General features: G+C 32.4%; 1 protein-coding gene across 10 annotated transcripts in view; it reads left to right on the top strand.

The window, feature by feature from the left end:
* LOC148612448 (uncharacterized) overlaps positions 1-19,838 on the top strand; it is a 57,411-nt gene that overhangs the window by 28,347 nt on the left and 9,226 nt on the right. For 6 of the 10 annotated variants that reach the window (XM_088593862.1, XM_088593864.1, XM_088593863.1 and 3 more), the window contains 11 exons: positions 1,736-1,942; positions 2,372-2,523; positions 3,459-3,571; positions 3,859-3,881; positions 8,854-8,940; positions 10,425-10,469; positions 10,784-10,857; positions 12,486-12,572; positions 15,079-15,243; positions 16,209-16,310; positions 16,732-16,836. In XM_088593862.1, the coding sequence (XP_088449988.1) occupies positions 1,736-1,942; positions 2,372-2,523; positions 3,459-3,571; positions 3,859-3,881; positions 8,854-8,940; positions 10,425-10,469; positions 10,784-10,857; positions 12,486-12,572; positions 15,079-15,243; positions 16,209-16,310; positions 16,732-16,836 (1,160 nt within the window). Of the gene's footprint in view, positions 1-1,735; positions 1,943-2,371; positions 2,524-2,565; positions 2,709-3,458; positions 3,572-3,858; positions 3,882-8,853; positions 8,941-10,424; positions 10,470-10,783; positions 10,858-12,485; positions 12,573-15,078; positions 15,244-16,208; positions 16,311-16,731; positions 16,837-19,838 lie in introns of all 10 variants that reach the window. The other 4 variants (XM_088593867.1, XM_088593866.1, XM_088593868.1 and 1 more) reach the window with 3 other exon arrangements.

Genomic DNA, 19,838 nt, shown 5'->3' with positions numbered 1-19,838 from the left:
TAGTTTTTAATAGGAAAACATATATTTTCTTAGTTTTAAATAGTTTTTAATAGGAAAACATATATTTTCTTAGTTTTAAATAGTTAAATGCTGTTCTTTAAACTTAATAATAATCTCTAGTAAATGTTTAAAGGGACCTGATTTCAAATTCATTAATAACCTTATAGGATAGGAAGTTGAATAGATTGATCTTTGTATGACGACTTTGACGTAAAATAATTTTTTTGGCTAAACGTGTAATCCTGGCTCTTACATGTACATCCTTGATGTGCTATCTAATGACCAGACTTACATATCACGCTCCACTCAATCAAGTTGTATCAAAGGTGGAAAATGGAGAATAAGCAAAAAATGACAGGATAAGGAGCCACAAAATCTTTACATATGTGTATCTCATGTAATCACGTTTATGCCTTGTGGTTTGGATTATGACGTATTTAAATTATCCCATTGTTGAAGATTTTGTATTTTCGCCGATATTTTGTAAAACGCTAAGCAACTGATTTTATTCTAGACAATGTTAAGTTTCTTCTTGTGTAGATAATTTGACGGTAGAGTTGTGTACCGATACATTTTATTGTGGCTTGTAATGAAGTTGAGATGTATTTAGAAATAATTTATAAATATAAATATCTAATTAAATATTAATTCCTACAATTTGTAACTTAAAAAAAATGGTTACAGAATAAAAGACTTTGATGTGTTAATGCTACTAAAGTATTTGTTTGTACAAAACTAATATTTTGGTATTACATAAAAGCATTTCTCATGATAACACACCCATTTTTGCATTGGTTTATTAGAAAAAAACGGTGCATAATTGTTACTTCATTATTTATGATATAAAGACATGTCGATTAACTTTTATCTCACATGGACCGAAGATTTTTCTTCACAGTTGATCGTTTGTCATTAACTGCTTTAAATATCTTCTAAGTGGATTATTACAGAATTTTTCCCTTTCCTCGTTGGTCTACCCCGGACTTGACTTTTTATGAGCAACTCGGCAGATGTTTCTAGAAAAGCAGAGGACGCTTACCATACCGGTGCACCTGGTCCATGCTCCCAGTTTTTAGTGGAGTCCGAGTTGCTCCTTTGCTTTTATTAATTTGTATGTATTATTTGAGTTACTTTATGTTCTTTGTTGTGTATGTCTGTTTTCCATGTCTGGTCTTTGTTCCTGGATTACATTCTTTTGATTACCGCTATAACCTTGGTTTCCTTGATTACTCTTTCACTGCTAGGTCTTTAATTTTTATTGTCAGACTTCATCCGGTATTTCCCAAAAATCGTGATATATATTTTGAACAGGACAGATAAGAAAAGCGTGATTTTTTTCTTATTTGATAAAAAGAATTTTGGTCACGATTTCTTATAATTTACCCATTCAAAGTATTGATTTTAACAAAAAAAGATCAATTTCAAACCTACACGTATTTTCTGGGTTTTCTGATTTCAAAGAACTAATTCAGTTCTACCGTACTAGACATTAAGCTCAAATCAAGTGAATATCCATAAATGACTTCAATGGTTCTGTCAAAACTACCATTTTGATGCACTTATACCAAAACTTGTTTCCGTCTCAAGACGATAATTTAAAACGAGTTTAGTTGTATGTATGGGGGATTTTTTTCTCATATTGCAACATAAAGTTCAAGACAGGCTGCCTGCATTTACTACAATTTTCCGAGCAACGTTTTTTTTCTGAATTCTATGTTATTTATGTTTTCTCCAGATATGACTCAGATGAAACATATTATCCAACACAGAGTAGAAACGCCACGTCAGTACCATTTACCTCCAATAATGAACCCCCCTCAGCCTCCAGCAGTTACCCAAGTATCTCCCCCTCATCAGATTATACAACAAGTGCCTGTACCACAAGTCACATACCAAAATCTAGTTCCCGATAATCAACAGAAGTCAATGTTTAATAAAGCAGGTAAGGTTTGTATAATGATATATTTTTATAAGTTTATTTACGAAATGAAAGAAGTGCACTTGATATTGGTGTTCAAATGTTTATTTTTATAGTAGAGAACACTTTAATGCTTTAATTTGTATACCTGTTTTTATCTCACTGTCTAAAGGCTGTAGTGTAGTAAATCGTATGAAAAAACTTATTCAGTTTTTTACCAGCTAAGTCAGTATTTTCAACTAACCAAATTGTACATGTCACATTAACTTCAGCGACTGATACTTAATTAATTTAAACTATTATAAAACCAACACATCAAACTGCTCGACCTTTCTGTCAATTAATGACCGTTTGATATCTTATTTCAATAATTCTAAATACATGTAATTTTAAAGTAAATATTTCTGCTTTCAAGCTTTGATATTGTTGGCTTTGATGCATGTGATTTTTCAGATTTTATGGATATGATGATGATACAAAATCAACAGATGCATCAATTTACCTTACAACAATTTATGATGCAGCAGTTAGGTGGATATCGTTACGGATATTCATTACCTTACTACGAATCTCCCGTCTATGCGGTACCAACAGAGCCTTTTTTGGTATGTTCTGCTCTTTGACATTGACCCTGGCCTCTTTTTCAGATTTTATGGAAATGATGATGATACAGCATCAGCAGATGCATCAGATGGTGATGCAGCAGATGATGCTAAGTCAACTCCCGGGTGCTAACCGGGGTATAGCTCACCCAGCAACAGTTTATGCAGAACCAACACAGCCTGTAGTGGTACATAGAATATTCAAAGATTATAATAATTTACTTAAACATTACTCGGGAGGTGATATAAAACCAGAAATACTGTGAGAAAGTTCATGAAAAGATACTCCTTTACAGTAGACTTACAATATTTAACATTATTAAGTTGGATCAGTTTCACATGCAGGCATCTTAAAATATTTTTTCTTTCTTCATGTACAAAAATGTATATCAACACAGAACAACAATTCTCCCTATAAATTTCATTAATTCAAAAGATAAATTTAGAAGGATATTTTCTTTCAAGATGTTACATTTCAGGCATCTTAGATTATTTCCGGTACAGATATCAGAAAACAATTAACCCCCTCTATCTAACTTGCGTGGGTTTAACGAAAAAATGTCTTCTTATGAAGTTCTCCATACAAAGTATGATACCAAACCTCGAAATCCATTAATCGGCTTAGAAGGCATTGCATTTCCCAGATTTTTTTCACTTAAAACTTGAAATCAGAATATATCCCTTTCTAAAGTTTCTATCTTCCTTTTTTGCGCAATTGCATATGGTGCCTAACTTTCATACACTCTCATCAAAATTCGTTAAGCGGCATTGGAGGAGACAGACCGACAGCCTGACAGGGTGTTTTTGGTTTATTTGTTAATTTTTTTTTTCAATTTCATTGTATTTTGGTTACAAATATAATAGGAGAAATAACGACTTTAACAGTGCACTTGACTGCTAAAAATAGTAGTATTGAATATCATTTATATGTTTTATAGATGACTCGATCGTCTGCACCGGTTCATCATCACCATTACTCAATGACCCCTGCGCCAGCACCCGTTCAACAACCTGTAGTTCATCATTATCAGTCGCTGCCTCCACTAGAAGGGTGAGTAACAATGTAAAGCACTCAGTTGCACCCATCCAAAAGCTTACACGTCATTTAAGTTAAATTTAAACTGTTATTATTATAATAATGTCTCCAAATGACATCCGTATCGAAGCAACGTCTTGTTTGAATTTGTATAAGAATTTTATAAGCCAGCATGTAAAAGGATTTAAACAACTGATAATGGACGAGGTAAATTGGTTTAGTGACTGTCATCTTCATATTTTAAACTTTAATATAATTGTCTTAAAAGATAAAATACCAGTGATTGATTTCTTTCGTTTCAGGAGAATGCTGTCCCCTGCTCGGGGTGAGTTTTATGAGCCTATCTATTACCAATGAACACCTTGAACGATAGCATCAACCATTTTGGTAATTTTTTAATTTTCGTCCAGATCACCCATTTTTTTTATTTGTGGAATTAAAAACATTTCCATTTTTTTTTAAATCAATCGCTTTAACCACGTATATGTATTTATTCCTTTAAAGCTAAAAAATATGGCTTTAAAACTGTAATAAAAGCAAAAATGAAAATGTAATTAATTACACGTGAAACTTAAAATTTGATATGAATCATTGTACATGTAGCTTATTTGGATCTATTGCAGAATATATGTATGGCATTTATTACAGTTTTTTTTATGTAATTATTTAATAATCTATCTCCTTGACCTAGTAGCCTTTAGCTGCAGCTCTGTTTATGCAAGCTTCAGATATGTGGACAAGACAATAGTTCAAACAAACATATAGTATTCTTATACAAACAGCAGTAGTGTTGACGCTTTTTTAAAGAAAAAACAATAATCAATCAAATGAAGGAAATTGAATGATTTTATTTTGTAAAATTGTGTGCATGGAGGATTTGTTGTCGTGAATAAACGTCTAAATATGTTTAACATCACCAGAAGATGGTAAAATTTAAATTGAATATTTCGGATAACATATATCCTTCCTCAGCATAAAACTCATAAAACAGTTTTATGTGTTTTATGCTGAGGAAGGATATCTGTTATCCGAAATATTCAATTTAAATTTTACCATCTTCTGGTGATGTTAAATATATTTAGACATTTACATATATATATATATATTAACGTCTCAGAATGTGACGACTCTATTCGCTACACTGCTCCATCGAATCAAATTGATACAGGGGAGATAAAGTAAACGTATAGAAAGGTCTGAAAAATTCCCAACGATGTTAGAACTGTCAAATTTGGGACTCGAATTTGTACCGCTGTGACATCTATGGCAACACCGCCTGCACAAAGTCCAGCGCCCTAGACCACTCGGCTAGCTAGGCTGTATAATATATATTTCCCTGCTTCATATAAATTTTATTGTATTTTATTTTTATTTGAACTTCAAATTTGTTTAATCAATGAAGAGGAAGCTTTACATATAAATTATTATGATATTTTTACTATGAAGAAATTAACAACCTCTACTCTAAGCGTGACACGACAGTCAGGTGGCTGAGAACACGTTTTTGATTTACTGATCTTACCATTGTGAAAAAATGTATTTCATTGAAAAGATTCAAACATATTATTAAAGAGCCATTTTTAAAAATATACCGGCCAGTAATTCGTAAATGACGTTTGAAGCCTGACGGGTACAGTGGATTTTTCTGTTGTTAATTTTACAAACGTCGGGTTTAACCAGTGTTTGAATTTTTCTTTCCCTAAAATAAACGCAGAAATTATTTTGATTTCCATTTATTTGGAACATTTCACAACGTGCACATATGTATACAGACTAAAAAGAAGTTCAAAGACAAAATCTGTCACAAAGAAATAGAAAGTCGTAACTTGATAAAAATACTTTTAAGAGACATATTCAGCCATTAAAAAATGTATAAAAGAAGGTTGAAGTGTAAAGTAGCACTACTAAAGGTCTTGAATTTGGTTAAACTGTTCAGTTGATGTTTAAAATTTAGACTGTTATCTGTTCAAAAGTAGTGTCGAGCTATAACACTTGTCAAACAAAATTCTTGAGTCATGCAGATGAATGATCTAGTGATCTTACTTAGCACGTTAAAACATATGCATTATAAATACCTATGAAGAGGAATTGAAAAGCTTTTATTTTCAACGAACCTTGGTCTTTGATTTTCTTTCATAGAATTCATTTTATAGAGTATTTTTTCTTAAAGGTTTTAGGGGTGCTATTGTGTAAGATATTTGCTTGCAAACTTTTTATTCCAGAATTATTGAATAAAATATTACAATACATAATCTGTGTTTCTGATCTTTTCAGTCCGTACTACGCCGGGATATTATTTTACCACTGGTGACTCGGGCTCCAATTATTATGTATACCACTGATATCAACCTTCATCTTTGAACTGTGACCCCGAGATGTGCCAGCTTATCCAGAATAACGATTAACAGATAACATTTCAAATGTACTTTTTATATTTGTGAAGACAGTTAAACAGCTCTTAGATTTTGCACAATTAACATCCTGTGGTTTTTATTATGTCATCGGCAATCATTATATAACGGTGCTATGATTTTTAATGGTTTCAATGCTATCAATTGCGGGTAAATTGTGACATTTAAGGAAAGATGCATAGGCAATTATATCATATTTTGTAAAGGTTTTTTTTATATAAAGTTTTATTTGCATTGAAAGAAAATCACAGTAAAACTTATTTAGTTATAAACTCATTTTTATTTTTTATAATTGAGTTCACTTGTTTAAAAAAGGATCCCAAATTTGTGATACTTACATATAGATAGGAGTAGAAATAATCAAATATTATTTGCTGAGATCATTAACACGAAGAATTTTTATTGCTTTTGCATAATATTTTCTGCTTATTCTATAGAATTGTTTATTCTATAATCGGAAACGATATGTCTCGATTTAAAATGTGATATTCAACAACAATAAAAAATACTCAAACTCTTATTTATGTGTAATCTGAAGTTTTTGATTCAAGTTACTCTTTTTGATTATGTGTTATTACTAAATTTGCTTTTATTGTAATGAGGTTGTTTTTTATAAAGAAAACATTATTCTTGTTCAAATAAATTATTCTACTCAACATGTCGTCATGAAAATGTGGCATATTAATTAAGCTAATTTAGAACTTTAATAATTTAATATATTACTACGTTTAGTTCTGTTATCATGTGATGTAACATTTGACTACTCAATAAAGTGTCAAGCTTTTGTGTTTAATTTATTTCCTAGGTGATTAATCTTTAGAGTTGTTTTTCTGTCTTTGCACACATTGATACAAGTAATATATAACAAGTGCAACAAAACTATTTAAATCGGAAGCAAACAAGCTTGGCACATCTAGGGAAATTACAGAAAAAAATATCAACCAATATTGGTAATATATTAGGTCATATAGGGTCTTTTAATATTTGGAAAGAGATCAAGAAGTACCCAAATATAATTTTGAAGACGTTTGATAGGACAATGAGAATGAAAAATTGCAGACAATTTTAGACGAAGTTATCCTGGTCCATAACATGTTTTTCTATTGAAAAAAAAACACACAAAAATGCTTCTAACTGTTGTGTACTAAGATGGTTACTTAACTGGTATAATGGAGAGCAATCAGAACGAACGGATGATTTCGAAAGATTCATAAACTCATATCATCAACCATTTTTTAAATTAGCTTAGCAATCAGTTTCATATATATAGAAAGGTCTGAAAAATTCCCAACGATGTTAGAACTGTCAAATTTGCGATGCAAATTTTTGGTCATTTCCTTCGCGGGACTCGAATTCGTACCGCTGTGACATTTATGGCAACACCGCCCGCGGAGGGAACGACAAAAAATTTGCATCGCAAATTTGACAGTTTAAACATCGTTGGGAATTTTTCAGACCTTTCTATACGTTTGCATATCTTCCCTGTATCAATTTGATCCGATGGAGCAGTGTAGCGAATAGAGTCGTCACATTCTGAGACGTGTTGAGCCCAGAACTATCGCGAGGATCTGTGATACATTAATAAACAAGGCTGCAATTACTAAAAAAAAACAGTAGGGGATCAAACATCGGTTTTTAAAAAAAGTTTGACTGGTTTAAAGTATTCTGCACGATGTAATCTAATGATGGATGTACTTTTTGTGAAAATCAGTAGATCCATGTACGGGTTTTTATCCTTTTAATATTTATTTTGCTTTTTGATGCTTTCAGTTTTTAAAATAAACTCCTTTGAAATCTCAAACGCCACAATACATAGTATGCATGTTAAAGTTGTAATAATAGATCTTCAAAATCTCAGGACTGTCTCTTGCCTGACGTACTCTAGAATACTGCGTCATTTTGTTCGTTTACATGCACAATATTTCGATAAAGACTTACAGGATTAAAACATAATTTTTGATTGACCCCTAAAAATGAAAACACAAAAAAGCAACACAAGAATGTCAAAAAGGACAATACCTGAAACAAGGGTCAAAAGATTTTCACAAAAAAATCTTCATAGTTAAATCTTATTGTTTTCCTAGTTTTACTTTCAAGGAGTTATGAAACACCAAAAGTCAAAGTAGGAAGCACATATATTTGGTACTTTTGAAGCTGCATAAGTGAGATGGCTGGTGTTTGCCTCAAATAAATATGTATATTCTTTGTGTAACCGTGAATATTATATTTTTTTTCAATAATATCATACGCGATTGATTGAAATAATTCGAAAAAAACTGTTGCATGCTTTCTTTCGATTTAAGCAGTACTGTCAATCATGTCGTTGTTTAATATACAACGGGATTATAGGAGAAATCATCAGTAGTTCTGTTATTCTAAAAAAAAGCAGAGTAGATGGTCAGGCAGATTTGCTCAAGTATCACTATGTCAAAATCTGAAAACTAAATGGTTGATGCTATAATGTTGTGTGCAGACAGTGTAAACAGTTGATGCCAGACAATGCAAATGGTTGATGCTAGAATGTTAATTTGCCGATTGTGTAAATAAGTACTTTAGTGTCATTTTACTTCAATTCAAATTCAAAATTATTCAGCAGTAATGATGACTTGATTAGTTATATTTTGATTTTATGTTCAACCAGAAACAGGAGTTTTGCACATATGAAAAAATTGCTTTAAAAACATGTTCCTATATCGGTGCGTCTGATAATGTACATGCAAAAAAAGTAATATTTTTCCATTTCTAAAGAAGATGTTGTAATTTTTCTAAAACAACTAAAAACGTATGAAAACTGCATTGAACTTACTTTAATGTTGTACAAATATTTTAACTGTACAATAAACTCAGAATACGATGTCAAAATAAATCACAATACATTAATTTTAGCCTTGACAGAAAGACGAGGAGTTGCTCCTGCACCAACACGAGTTGTTCAACAACAAAGAACAAGATCTGTATCCCCACCCCCAGTAGGTAAGGACTTAAAAAAATGATATAAGAGGAGGGTTTTGTCATTTACTCGAAGAAAGACGTTTGCTAACTATAGACAACTTAACAACTGATTATAGAGTACTTATAACCAATGATGAATATAGAGAATAGTATTATATTAATATATGGTCTTTCCCATTTTGGCCCTGTAATATCCCCTTGGTATTAGTAATGTCCAAGGGCATGTTACAAGGCCAGTATGACGTTTCATTTATCAACCAACTTTATTTCAGGACATAGTAAGAGTCCGTTATCTATTCATCTGATTTCACCATAATATAAAATGAGTTCATAGCTCGATGAATCAAATAGTTATGACAATTAATCTTGAAGGTTGTGTTGCCATTTTCAATTATGGAAAAATCGTAAATTTAGTGTACAGGATTAAACATACCAAAGAACTCAATATATTCCGTCCCGGTACCGTCTTTCTACAACTTTGAATCTTCTTATTTAATCAATTAAAATTATTAGGTCAAACTTAATACTAGTTGTCACTTAGTGTAAGAAATGTACGTCATTTCGATTTAGTCCATAATGGTCCCGTATTGATGCCCCGTTTTCAAATTCGTAGTGTATGGCTGTGATTTCGTAGAAATTACCGGTTCGTAATGATCAGGATGGGCATTTCTATACATATCGTAGTAAGTTGGTTGATAATATTTTTTATAGAATATCATATTGATAATATTGCTAGTCATTATATCAGAGAGATCTTGATAATCAGAATAAATGCGTGAATAAAAATAATAAGTAGTTAAACATCTATAATGATGTTTATGATATGTATCAAATGTAATTGAATTTCTGGTGTAAAGTTTGTAAAGTGTTTAAAAGATCAGTAATATTGCAACTGGGTAAGTAAACAAGACTTGTTAAAAACTGCAGGGGTAACTATTCACTTTAATGAGTGATAATAATGAACCTTATCTTAATGTAAAAAAAATTGTAATGAAATTGCAAATAAGAAACAAAGATGCCCTACACTCTACATTGAAGCATCTAACTTGCACTAAACAAACCTGGTATTAATGCTTCCTCAGGAACTCGATTGTGTCTGTGATACGACTGACCCGCATCTATAATGCAATATCCTTTGTCGGATATAATGCATATATAAGAAATGAAGATATACCCAAGAAATTGCTATGTAACCCAATAGAATATTGAAATTACCCAACAAATAGTCCAACTACCCCTAATGTTTGATCTGCACATAACCAGTTTGTTGAATACATCCTGTAGAATCTGAAAGCTGTAGCTCAAAAGCTGTGGACGGTAATTGTCGCGGGACATAAACAAGCAAAAACAAACAAACAAACAAACAATTAAATAAACGAATGCACACACAAAAGCAAAATCGTAAGAAAAAAAAATAACAACATTAAAAGCGAAATGAGAAATAACAAAAATTCTGGAAAAGTAACACATTTAACATTGCATTTTGTTGTTTATATTTTGAGCAGCAGTAAAAAGATCGGTAAGAAAGAAATATCCGTTTCCGGGTCCAAGTAAGTATAACAATAACGCTTTAAAACATACGCGTATTCCTACATAGATAGGAAATACAAATATCATATTTGATTCCAAAATCAGTTGTTTATAGAATCATGTCATGCTGTAATAATGTTTTAAATGATAAAAAACGAATGATTAAAAATACGTCTGATAAAAAATGATATCTGTTTATGTTTTATTTCTGACGCACCATGCGTCACTGCTATAAAAAAAACTGGCAATATTCTTTTCGCACAACAGAATTAACAATTAAAAAAAGAGTTTTCGTATTGCGTTCAACGTTGTCATGTTTAAAATTCTTTTTCAGAACGACTCAGAAGATTTCGACACATAGGTTACGCTGCTTTGTTTATATCCACACTTAAGCTATTAGCCAAAAAGGTAGTGACTACTAACACAAAAGACACACCCTGCCAATGCTCTTTGGTTAATTCTTGGATAGCATGTAATCTTTATCCATTTGTGTGTTGGAAATATTTTTCAAGGCATTTTGTCTACTTGATCATTTTTTATATTATGTGTAACAAGTATTTCCCTATATTTAAAACAGCTTTATATTGGTTAACTTGATACTGAGTACAAACCTTCAACCCCAGGAGAATAATTTTTGTTTAATTGCCATTTAAATTTAAATAAAATACACATAATGATTAGTAAAATAAAATATTTGAACAGAGTCTCTGTGCTGGCTCACCATAATTTTGTCATTTTAAAAGCAATAAATCATCAAAGGTTTGTGGTGTGTCATTTAACATGTAAACTTTTAACATAGATGCACGTCATTGTGTTTTGTTTTATTTTTGTTTTGAATAATCACCTTGCTTGATACTAACCTTGTTGAATCACATTTTTAGTTTTAGATAAGAATAACCTTTTGTATTTAAATTACAAATCTTATCTATTTGATCATGATAATGAAACTGAATATTGATGCTTTCTACACGATAGACCTGTTGCCTTTATCAAAAATACTAAAGTAATGACTAAATGCAAAAAGATCAATATTATAGCACCCGTTTTGGATAAATGACAAGAAATAAAATGAAAGAGTAATCAAGGGAACCAAGGTTATAACGGTAATCAAAATAATGTAATCCAGGGACAAAGACCAGACATGGAAAACATACATACACAACAAAGAACGTAAAGAAAGTAAAATCATACATACAAAGTAACAAAAGCAAATGAGCAACTCGGACACCACTAAAAACTGGGAGCATGGACCAGGTGCACCGGTAGGGTAAGCGTCCTCTGTTTTTTTCCAGAAACACCCGCCGAGTTGCTCATAAAAAGTCAAGTCCGGGATAGACAAATGAGGAAAGGAAAAGTATGGCCCGTTGAATAAATCAGTTTTTTCATGGTGACGACCATAAAACTCTTGTAGTGACGATTTCAATCTTGTAGCAATATAACCCTATTCCAGAAGCCTATAATATGAAATGTTTCAAGTTGTGAAACTATATTTAACAATACTTTGAAATTTTAAATTTGTTATATAATATGTATGAATTACATTGAGGAACAATATTTTACTTGCATCTATAGAATACAAAGTTAATCATGTTTCTTTTTTTGTGCGTGTGGGGGGTATTTAAACCATGAATATGCATATTATTATTAGTTTTGAAATAAACAAGGCAACAATCAATTAGTCATTAAAATATTAAACGGAGAAAACATATTGTATTTCTTTTATATGAACTAATTTAGAACATATATTCACTCATGCTTCATCACAACACCCTGGCGCAGTTTTAGTTTACTACAGTATACAAACATACTACTCCTTCTGAACTTGTTATTTAATATCATAGAGATTAACAAAGTGACACAACAGATTGTATTTTTTTAAGATAAAAGTAATAAAACTGAAACGAAAGCTTAAAAAATGATATAAAATGATTACAAAGTTTATAAATATTATAATCTGCAATTATTTGATTTTGCCTGTTGTTTGACTTGTCATATGAACCTTTTCAATTTTTAATACAAACTTTTTATACTTGTAGAACCAAGGTAACAGACCTAGTAGTGTATTTTTATTTGGAATTATTCTCAAGGAAATTGTTGCAGCTTTACACAGAATATACTTAAATGTAAGTCGGATTGATACTTTTTGATAACATTCTGAACTGCGCAAACTATGACTTGATACGTGCGAAAAGACAATAAGAGAACGGTATTCGCCTCCCATTTATTTTTTTAATTTTTGTTAAACTTGTCTTCATGGGTGTACTATTATAGACGTGACCATTTAAGCACACCTGTCAAATTCAGTCAATTCCAATCATGGTGCGTCTGTCTTCTTTGATTGTCACTTTTTGCCCCGCCTTATTGTACATTTACGTTTGTCCCATCAATTTCCACATCACATGATGATTTTGGAACTTATTAAACAGTATTAGCATGATGTTTTTTTCCACGGTTTTTCCATGGTATTTTACTTTTTTGTATATTTTTCAGGACAGCATGAAATCGTGAAAGATGTAATGTCGTTAATCACGATGTTACACACACTAACGTAACGTTAACATAAAGTGTTTTGTGCGTTTGCTATACCTTAAATTCACGCATTTGTATTTTTATGAGACAAGTTAAAATGTCGAATAATAAATTAATACATAATGTTGTTTTAATGTTTAACCCTAGTAAAGTGCTATCTAGTGGACATGCGTGTTTTCCTGTGTATATGTGAAATTATACTTCCAAAAGAGAGAGCGCATTGTTGAAAGTGATGGTAATCTTGTCATGTGTTGAAATGTTTTTAGGGTGTCTCTTTGATTAATTTCCCATCATTCCCGTATCATACATTTATAAAAGTAATACATTATTATTAAATTAATTAATATTTTCTATAATATCCACACGTTATTTTTTTGTTGAGGTTATTTTATGTTTCAGACATTTTACATTTTAATTTCATGATATCCAATACTGTATTACAAACAGTTGAACTGATAGGTTGATATATATGTTCGTAAACATGATATTTTAAAGAGTAATCAAGGGAACCAAGATTCCAAAGGAAATAAAAAGAATCTAATCCAGGGACAAAGACTAGACATGGAAAACAGACAAACACAACAAAGAACATAAAATAACTAAAATTACAGTAAACGAAAGTATCTATTGATACATTTATTATTTCTCCTTAATGTTAAAACAATCTTCAAATACTCAAACTTAGTAAAGCCCCAGGACCCGATTCAATTAGTCACCACATGCTTAAACATACCAAAGATACAATACATTTTCTGTTTTCTACGCTTTTTAATGTATCCCTTTCAACAGCCCAATCCCCTGAACTAAGGAAAACCGCGGCAGTGATTCCACTTATTAAAAAGGGAGAAAGACTATAGACCTGCCTCACTTATATCATATGTAGGCAAGGTTTTTGAAAGGGTTGCATTTAAGCACATGTTTAATAATTTGTTGTTCAATAACTTACTGTATAAATATCAATCAGGTTTTATCCCAGGCTTTTCTACCGTTCACCAGCTAATAGAAATGTATCATAAAATAACGATGACTCTCGAAGAAAGAAATATATCTTCTTTTGTTTTCTGTGATATATCTAAAGCTTTTGACCGAGTTCGGCGCACAGGTTTACTGGTAAATCTGAAAGCATATGACGTAAGCGACTATTTGAAGAACTGATTTAAAAGCTACCTATTGAACAGAGCGCAAAGTGTTTTAGTTGGCAATTCAAAATCCTGGAGTACCACAAGGCATTGTTTTTCGATCTCTTCTTTTTCTTGTTTATATTAATGATATAGCTGATGTTCTCATCAATTTTACCAGACTTTTTGCGGACGACACATCGCTATCATACTCCGCACAATCCAATCGTACTCGAAGATGTGATGAATTTAGACCTAGAGAATATAACAACGTATTCTGAAAGATGGTTAATAAATTTTAATTCCCAGAAAACTAAGGCTTTGATAATTGCTCAATGCACTTTTACGGAAGACATTAATTTATCATTTTAGAAACAAACACATTGAATTCGTTTTGTCTCATAAACCCGTAGAATTTACGTTTGATTCGAACGGGATGTTTTAAACCAATTTAGACAATATTTTGCAATCTGCTAGCAAAAACTATCTCTCTTTAGAAAACTTAAATATGTTCTATGTAGAAAATATTTAGCTAAAATATATCTAATTGGTATTCGTCCAGTCATTGAATACGCTTCAGAAGTTGGGGACGGATGCAGTCTTGATGTTCAATATAGTTTAGAACAACTATAACTTGAAGCTGGACGTATTGTAACGGGATTACCTTTTTTGCCAGCAGCGAATTGATTTACTATGAAACAGGTTGGGAGTTATTTCTACCCTGGACTAGACTTATTATGAACAACTCGGCGGGTGTTTCTAGAAAAGCAGACGACGCTTACTCTACTGGTGCACCTGGTCCATGTTCCCAGTTTTTAGTGGAGTCCGAGTTGCTCGTTTGTTTCATAGTGAAAATTCAAAATTGTTTATTGGCTAAAGATTGATGTGTCATTCTGTGTATAAACCGTTTGCTTCAATTTACTTCTATTTAACGTCCTGTGTTTTTCTCATTTAAATGTGTCATGATGGTCTTCGTTTTCAGCCAAGTGGCAATATTTATCCCGTTTTAGCAGACGTGATAAGCCCAAAAGCTTTTGATTTGACTAATTTATTACGTGGAAGGACAAACGAAAGGGAAACTCAGGTGATGCTTCAGGAGTTACAGTACGTGGTAGAGAATCTAGTATATCATATGACAGAAATTATGGTAAGAGATGATAAAATCAAATTTATTTTTAAAAGTACCTTTTGCAATATTTTTTGTCTTTACATCAGAATTTTTTTTAGATAAATTGCCATTTTAAAAAGTGTTCAGAAAAGGGGCGGGTGGGTTGGGTTTGTACACGAGAGAAATTGGAATACTGAAGTGTCAAAATAGGAATGATAAATGTTCAAACAAAAATAAATAAAAAATACTTGAGTCGAATAAATATTTACACAACATAGAGATGCTAAAACGTCCGTTGAATTCTGGCCCAAAAGTAAATTACATGAATCGGTTGACGACCGTAGTAAGTTTTGTGTCGGCCACCAATATTATCCGTAGGTAATTACTTTTTTCCTAGTTGGTATGGATTACCGTAATTTCGAGCAAAAAGTTTAACTGATGTAAAAGAATAATCAAGGGAATCAAGATTCTAGCGGAAATTAACAGAATTTAATCCGGGGACAAAAACCAGACATGAAAAATAGACAAACTCAACAAAGAACATAAAATAACTAAAATAATACATACAAAGTAACAAAAGTAAATCAGAAACTGGGACTCAACTAAAGACTGGGAGCGTGGACCAGGCTTACCGTAAGTTACGCGTCCTCTGCTTTACTAGAAACACCCACACTCTATTTCCGATCTATTCGATAAACTAGCAGCCAGTCTTTAAGTTATATCATGCAGAATCAGAAACAAATAAAATAATAAATCAATAAACCATTCAATTAACACTTAAGTCAAACTAAGTAACAAAAGACAAGAGAACACCTAAAATCTCAACGGCGTTTATGGTGTTTTATTTTTTTTTATTTGTTTACATCCCTCATGTAAAACAAACAAGTGCATCATTACGATGTCTTAGATATTGGCTAGAACAAATTTGAACGAATTTTTTTTTCTATTTTTTAGATGCAAACATAATTTAACAAAATTGATTTAAGAACTTTCACAATTTTCAGCCAAGCACAGGCGTACTTGGAACGCATAGGAAATCTGCAGTATACGAATTGGTTAAAGATGGGAAGCGGTTTCCAGATGGATATTTTTGGCAGGTTGAATTGGTATGAAATATTGAAATATATATTAGTTAATACAACTTACTGCATTTCAAACTTCGTTATATTATTTTTATTTAATCATGGAAGTTAATTAAGTGGCAGATCGAATTAAAGGTAAGATAAAATTGCTAATGCGAATATATTAATGTGATATTTAGAATAAACAGAACGAAAGATCACGGGAAAAAAGGGAATGAATGAAAATTCTGACTCCATCAAAATCTGGTAACATTGACCATGTATACTAAGTGGTATGATAAGCATCTCTTGTTTTTTTCTAAAAACGATCGTTGATGTGAAGAGACATAACCGTTATATAACTCAAACAAATTTGTGCATAATCAGGACACAGAGTCGTATGGCAGGTAGAAAATAATTCTAAATATTAAAAAAAAAATAATATTGATTTGTCTTGTTTTAACAGGACAGATTACAGTTTACGGAAAACGGCCGAACAACAAATATAGGCGATTCTGAAGCATTCTTGTTAATAGTAGGGATTTATATTTCAAGAAGTCTCATTACTACAGTAAGTACAAAATATGTCATATGATTCTAGAGTTGGGATGTAATTCAGACTTAATTAAATACATGTATACATCCTTGTATTAACATACTACTACTGACAAAATTAACTAAATCTGGGACTGAGAAGTTGTTTTATTGGTCCCAGGTTTAATTTGACCCAGGGATATGGGAGGAGCTGATGTTTTACGACGACGATAACGACACCGACTAATGCAAAGAAAAGTTGATGTGGCTTGTTGAAAAAAAAACCAAATTCCATTAAAATACACTTGCAATAAACAATGTGACTGCTCCGGACATGCGTTGTGTCAATGACGTATTTTTGCAGCGATCGATTAATTCAAGATTAGCTGTCTCTACCTGTAACACTTGTGCTATTAGCTGGTTATCCTGAGGTTTCGCCCAAGTTTTCACTCCATGGCTAGTGGACAGCAAGAGAGTAACCTGGATTTTTATTTTATTTAGAATTCTCCTTATGTGCACGTTATAGGGGGGCTTCTTGGCCTGGTTTGATGGTGTTAACGATTTTTTCTTCGTTGAAGACCCCCATACAACATCAAGACGCAGAAGAGGTATTACAGCCCTGTTCCTTGATATCAGTTATTTTCAATGTATCGTGTGAGTTTTTTAATGGTTTAAATGGCTCGAAAAGTCGAAAGGGGGTTTCTAGCGTTTTGTTCTATTATTCTGCAAAATTTCCTGTCAATTATCAAAGATTTACATCCAATAATGCTTTCAAGTAGGTTATCCAAGAATTATACCCAATACTGCTTTAAAGTTGGTATTTGCTGACTCAGAAAATATTTTTTATCTAGCTGAAAATCGGACGAAGTTTAGTTTATCAAATGATAAACACCGGGAGATGAACGGACAGACATACGGACACTCAACAGAATTTTTAGGTTTAGGCTTCATTCACAATTTATTCGAAATGTGTATTTTGCTCGAACAGAACTTTTTATCATGCAATGTAATAAAAGAAAGACAACTACATGTATACTATAAGCTTTTCAGACTTGGTACTACATTTTAAGTCATGATTCTAATCTGCACCATGAAAACTGATTTATTGAACGGGTCGTAATTTTCCTTTCCTCGTTTGTCTACCCCGGACTTGACTTTTTGTGAGCAACTTGGCGGGTGTTTCTAGAAAAACAGAGCACGCTTTCCCTACTGGTGCACCTGGACCATGCTCCCAGTTTTTAGTTAAGTTCGAGTTGCTCATTTGCTTTTGTTACTTTGTATGCATGATTTTAGTTACTTTGTGTTCTTTGTTGTGTATGTCTGTTTTCAATGTCTGGTCTTTGTCCCTGAATTACATTCTTTTGATTACCGCTATAACCTTGGTTCCCTTGATTACTCTTTCACACCATTGGGTCGATATCTCTGGTGGTGGATTTTGTCCCCGAGGGTATCATTAACCCAGTAATACAATTTGTTTTAAATTTATGGTTTTAACAAGAGGAATGAAAGAAAAACTGGCTCGGACGTCGCTCAGTATAAAAAGGTCCAAACCTGACAGCAGATCGGGAATCTTAGCACACTCACATCTGGTATGGAAAGTGCCCCGACCAATTCAACTAAAAGTACCCAATCACACGTTCAGTCTGCAGACCATCTATTCCAGTACAAAAATTCTGACTATTTCAAAATTATCAAACCATGTTCCATCACTTTAAATGATGTATTTGACTTCAATGATGACGAATCATATTGTACCATATCAAAATGTGGTATTAACAATTGCAAAACATGCAACATTCTTATAACCAACTCTTACTTCTCCAGTTCCCTTACAAACAAAACCTTCCATACAAGAAGTCACGATGACTTAAGTTGCAAATCAACAAATTTAATATATGAATTAGATTGCAACTTATGTGGTTTAGTATATGTCGGAGAAACGCAAGAACGATTAAACAAAAGAATGTGCGGTCATCGTTCGGGAATTAACACCACCAAATTCCTGACAGTTTATCAACACTTTAATCAACAAGATCATTCAATCCTCTCTATGAAAGTTCGTATTTTAGAAAAAAATTACCATCCTACGAACAGTTCCGTTCTAAGTAAAAACTATCGTAGGGAAAGAGAGTACTGGATACGCAGGCTAGGTACTGCAATACCTTACGGATGCAATGACAACATCAAAAGTATAGGAAACCTTTCAAGCCAATATAGCAATAGCATAAATGTGATGAATTTGACAAAAATCCAAGACGGGGAAAGGAGTCATGGCCATCGCCACTATACGTCACCTAAGTTACATGATGTTTCCTTAGATGGTCTCCTTTTCATACAAAAACCTCTCGGACTTCATCACATTAGAACCAAACTGTATTCTATACCTCTCACTTTACCACACTCCCTTTACAAAACAAGTCTTGACACTCCTGTTTCTGATTCTACCTCATCATTATACAGACTTGTTACCATCATTTTGGATTTTGGTTTCCACAGACTCTTTCAACTAGTTTGTGTGAAAAGTCAAGATGAAGAAAAACGATCATCTCTTCCACTACTGTTTGTCAACAAAGTTATAGATGCAATTAATTTGGCTAACATCCTCCATCGCAAAAACGTTACCAACGAAATTCCCCCATATTTCAAAGACAAATCCATACCAGTTGTTTCATATTCCTAAACTTCACCCATTGCATCTAACATTTTCAATTATAAAAGGCTATTGCAGAATCTCGAGATTGAGGACTTCAAGGCTAAACCACCTGACTGTTCTTGCAAAAACTCTCCATTCAAATATGGTCCTTCTGGTCATTTAACCATAATCGAAAACGAATCTCTGCGTAATATCCTTTTTAAAGGTCCCAAGTACCGTGAACCAGGCTCCATAAATTGGAATTATAACGTTAAAGTTCTTATAGATGCCGACGAGTACTATGCCAGAAAATGGATAAAACGAGAACAAGAAGACATTGATTCTCTGTCAGAGTGGTTAAAGGCCGTGAGGTCTTTAATTTTGAAACGAATGAAAGTTTTAAGTAG

Source organism: Perna viridis, chromosome 7, assembly GCF_037379345.1.
Source record: "Perna viridis isolate PV_CMFRI_1.1 ecotype Kerala chromosome 7, ASM3737934v1, whole genome shotgun sequence".
Classification (NCBI taxonomy): Eukaryota; Metazoa; Mollusca; class Bivalvia; order Mytilida; family Mytilidae; genus Perna; species Perna viridis.
This window is presented reverse-complemented; position numbering and strand designations above follow the sequence as displayed.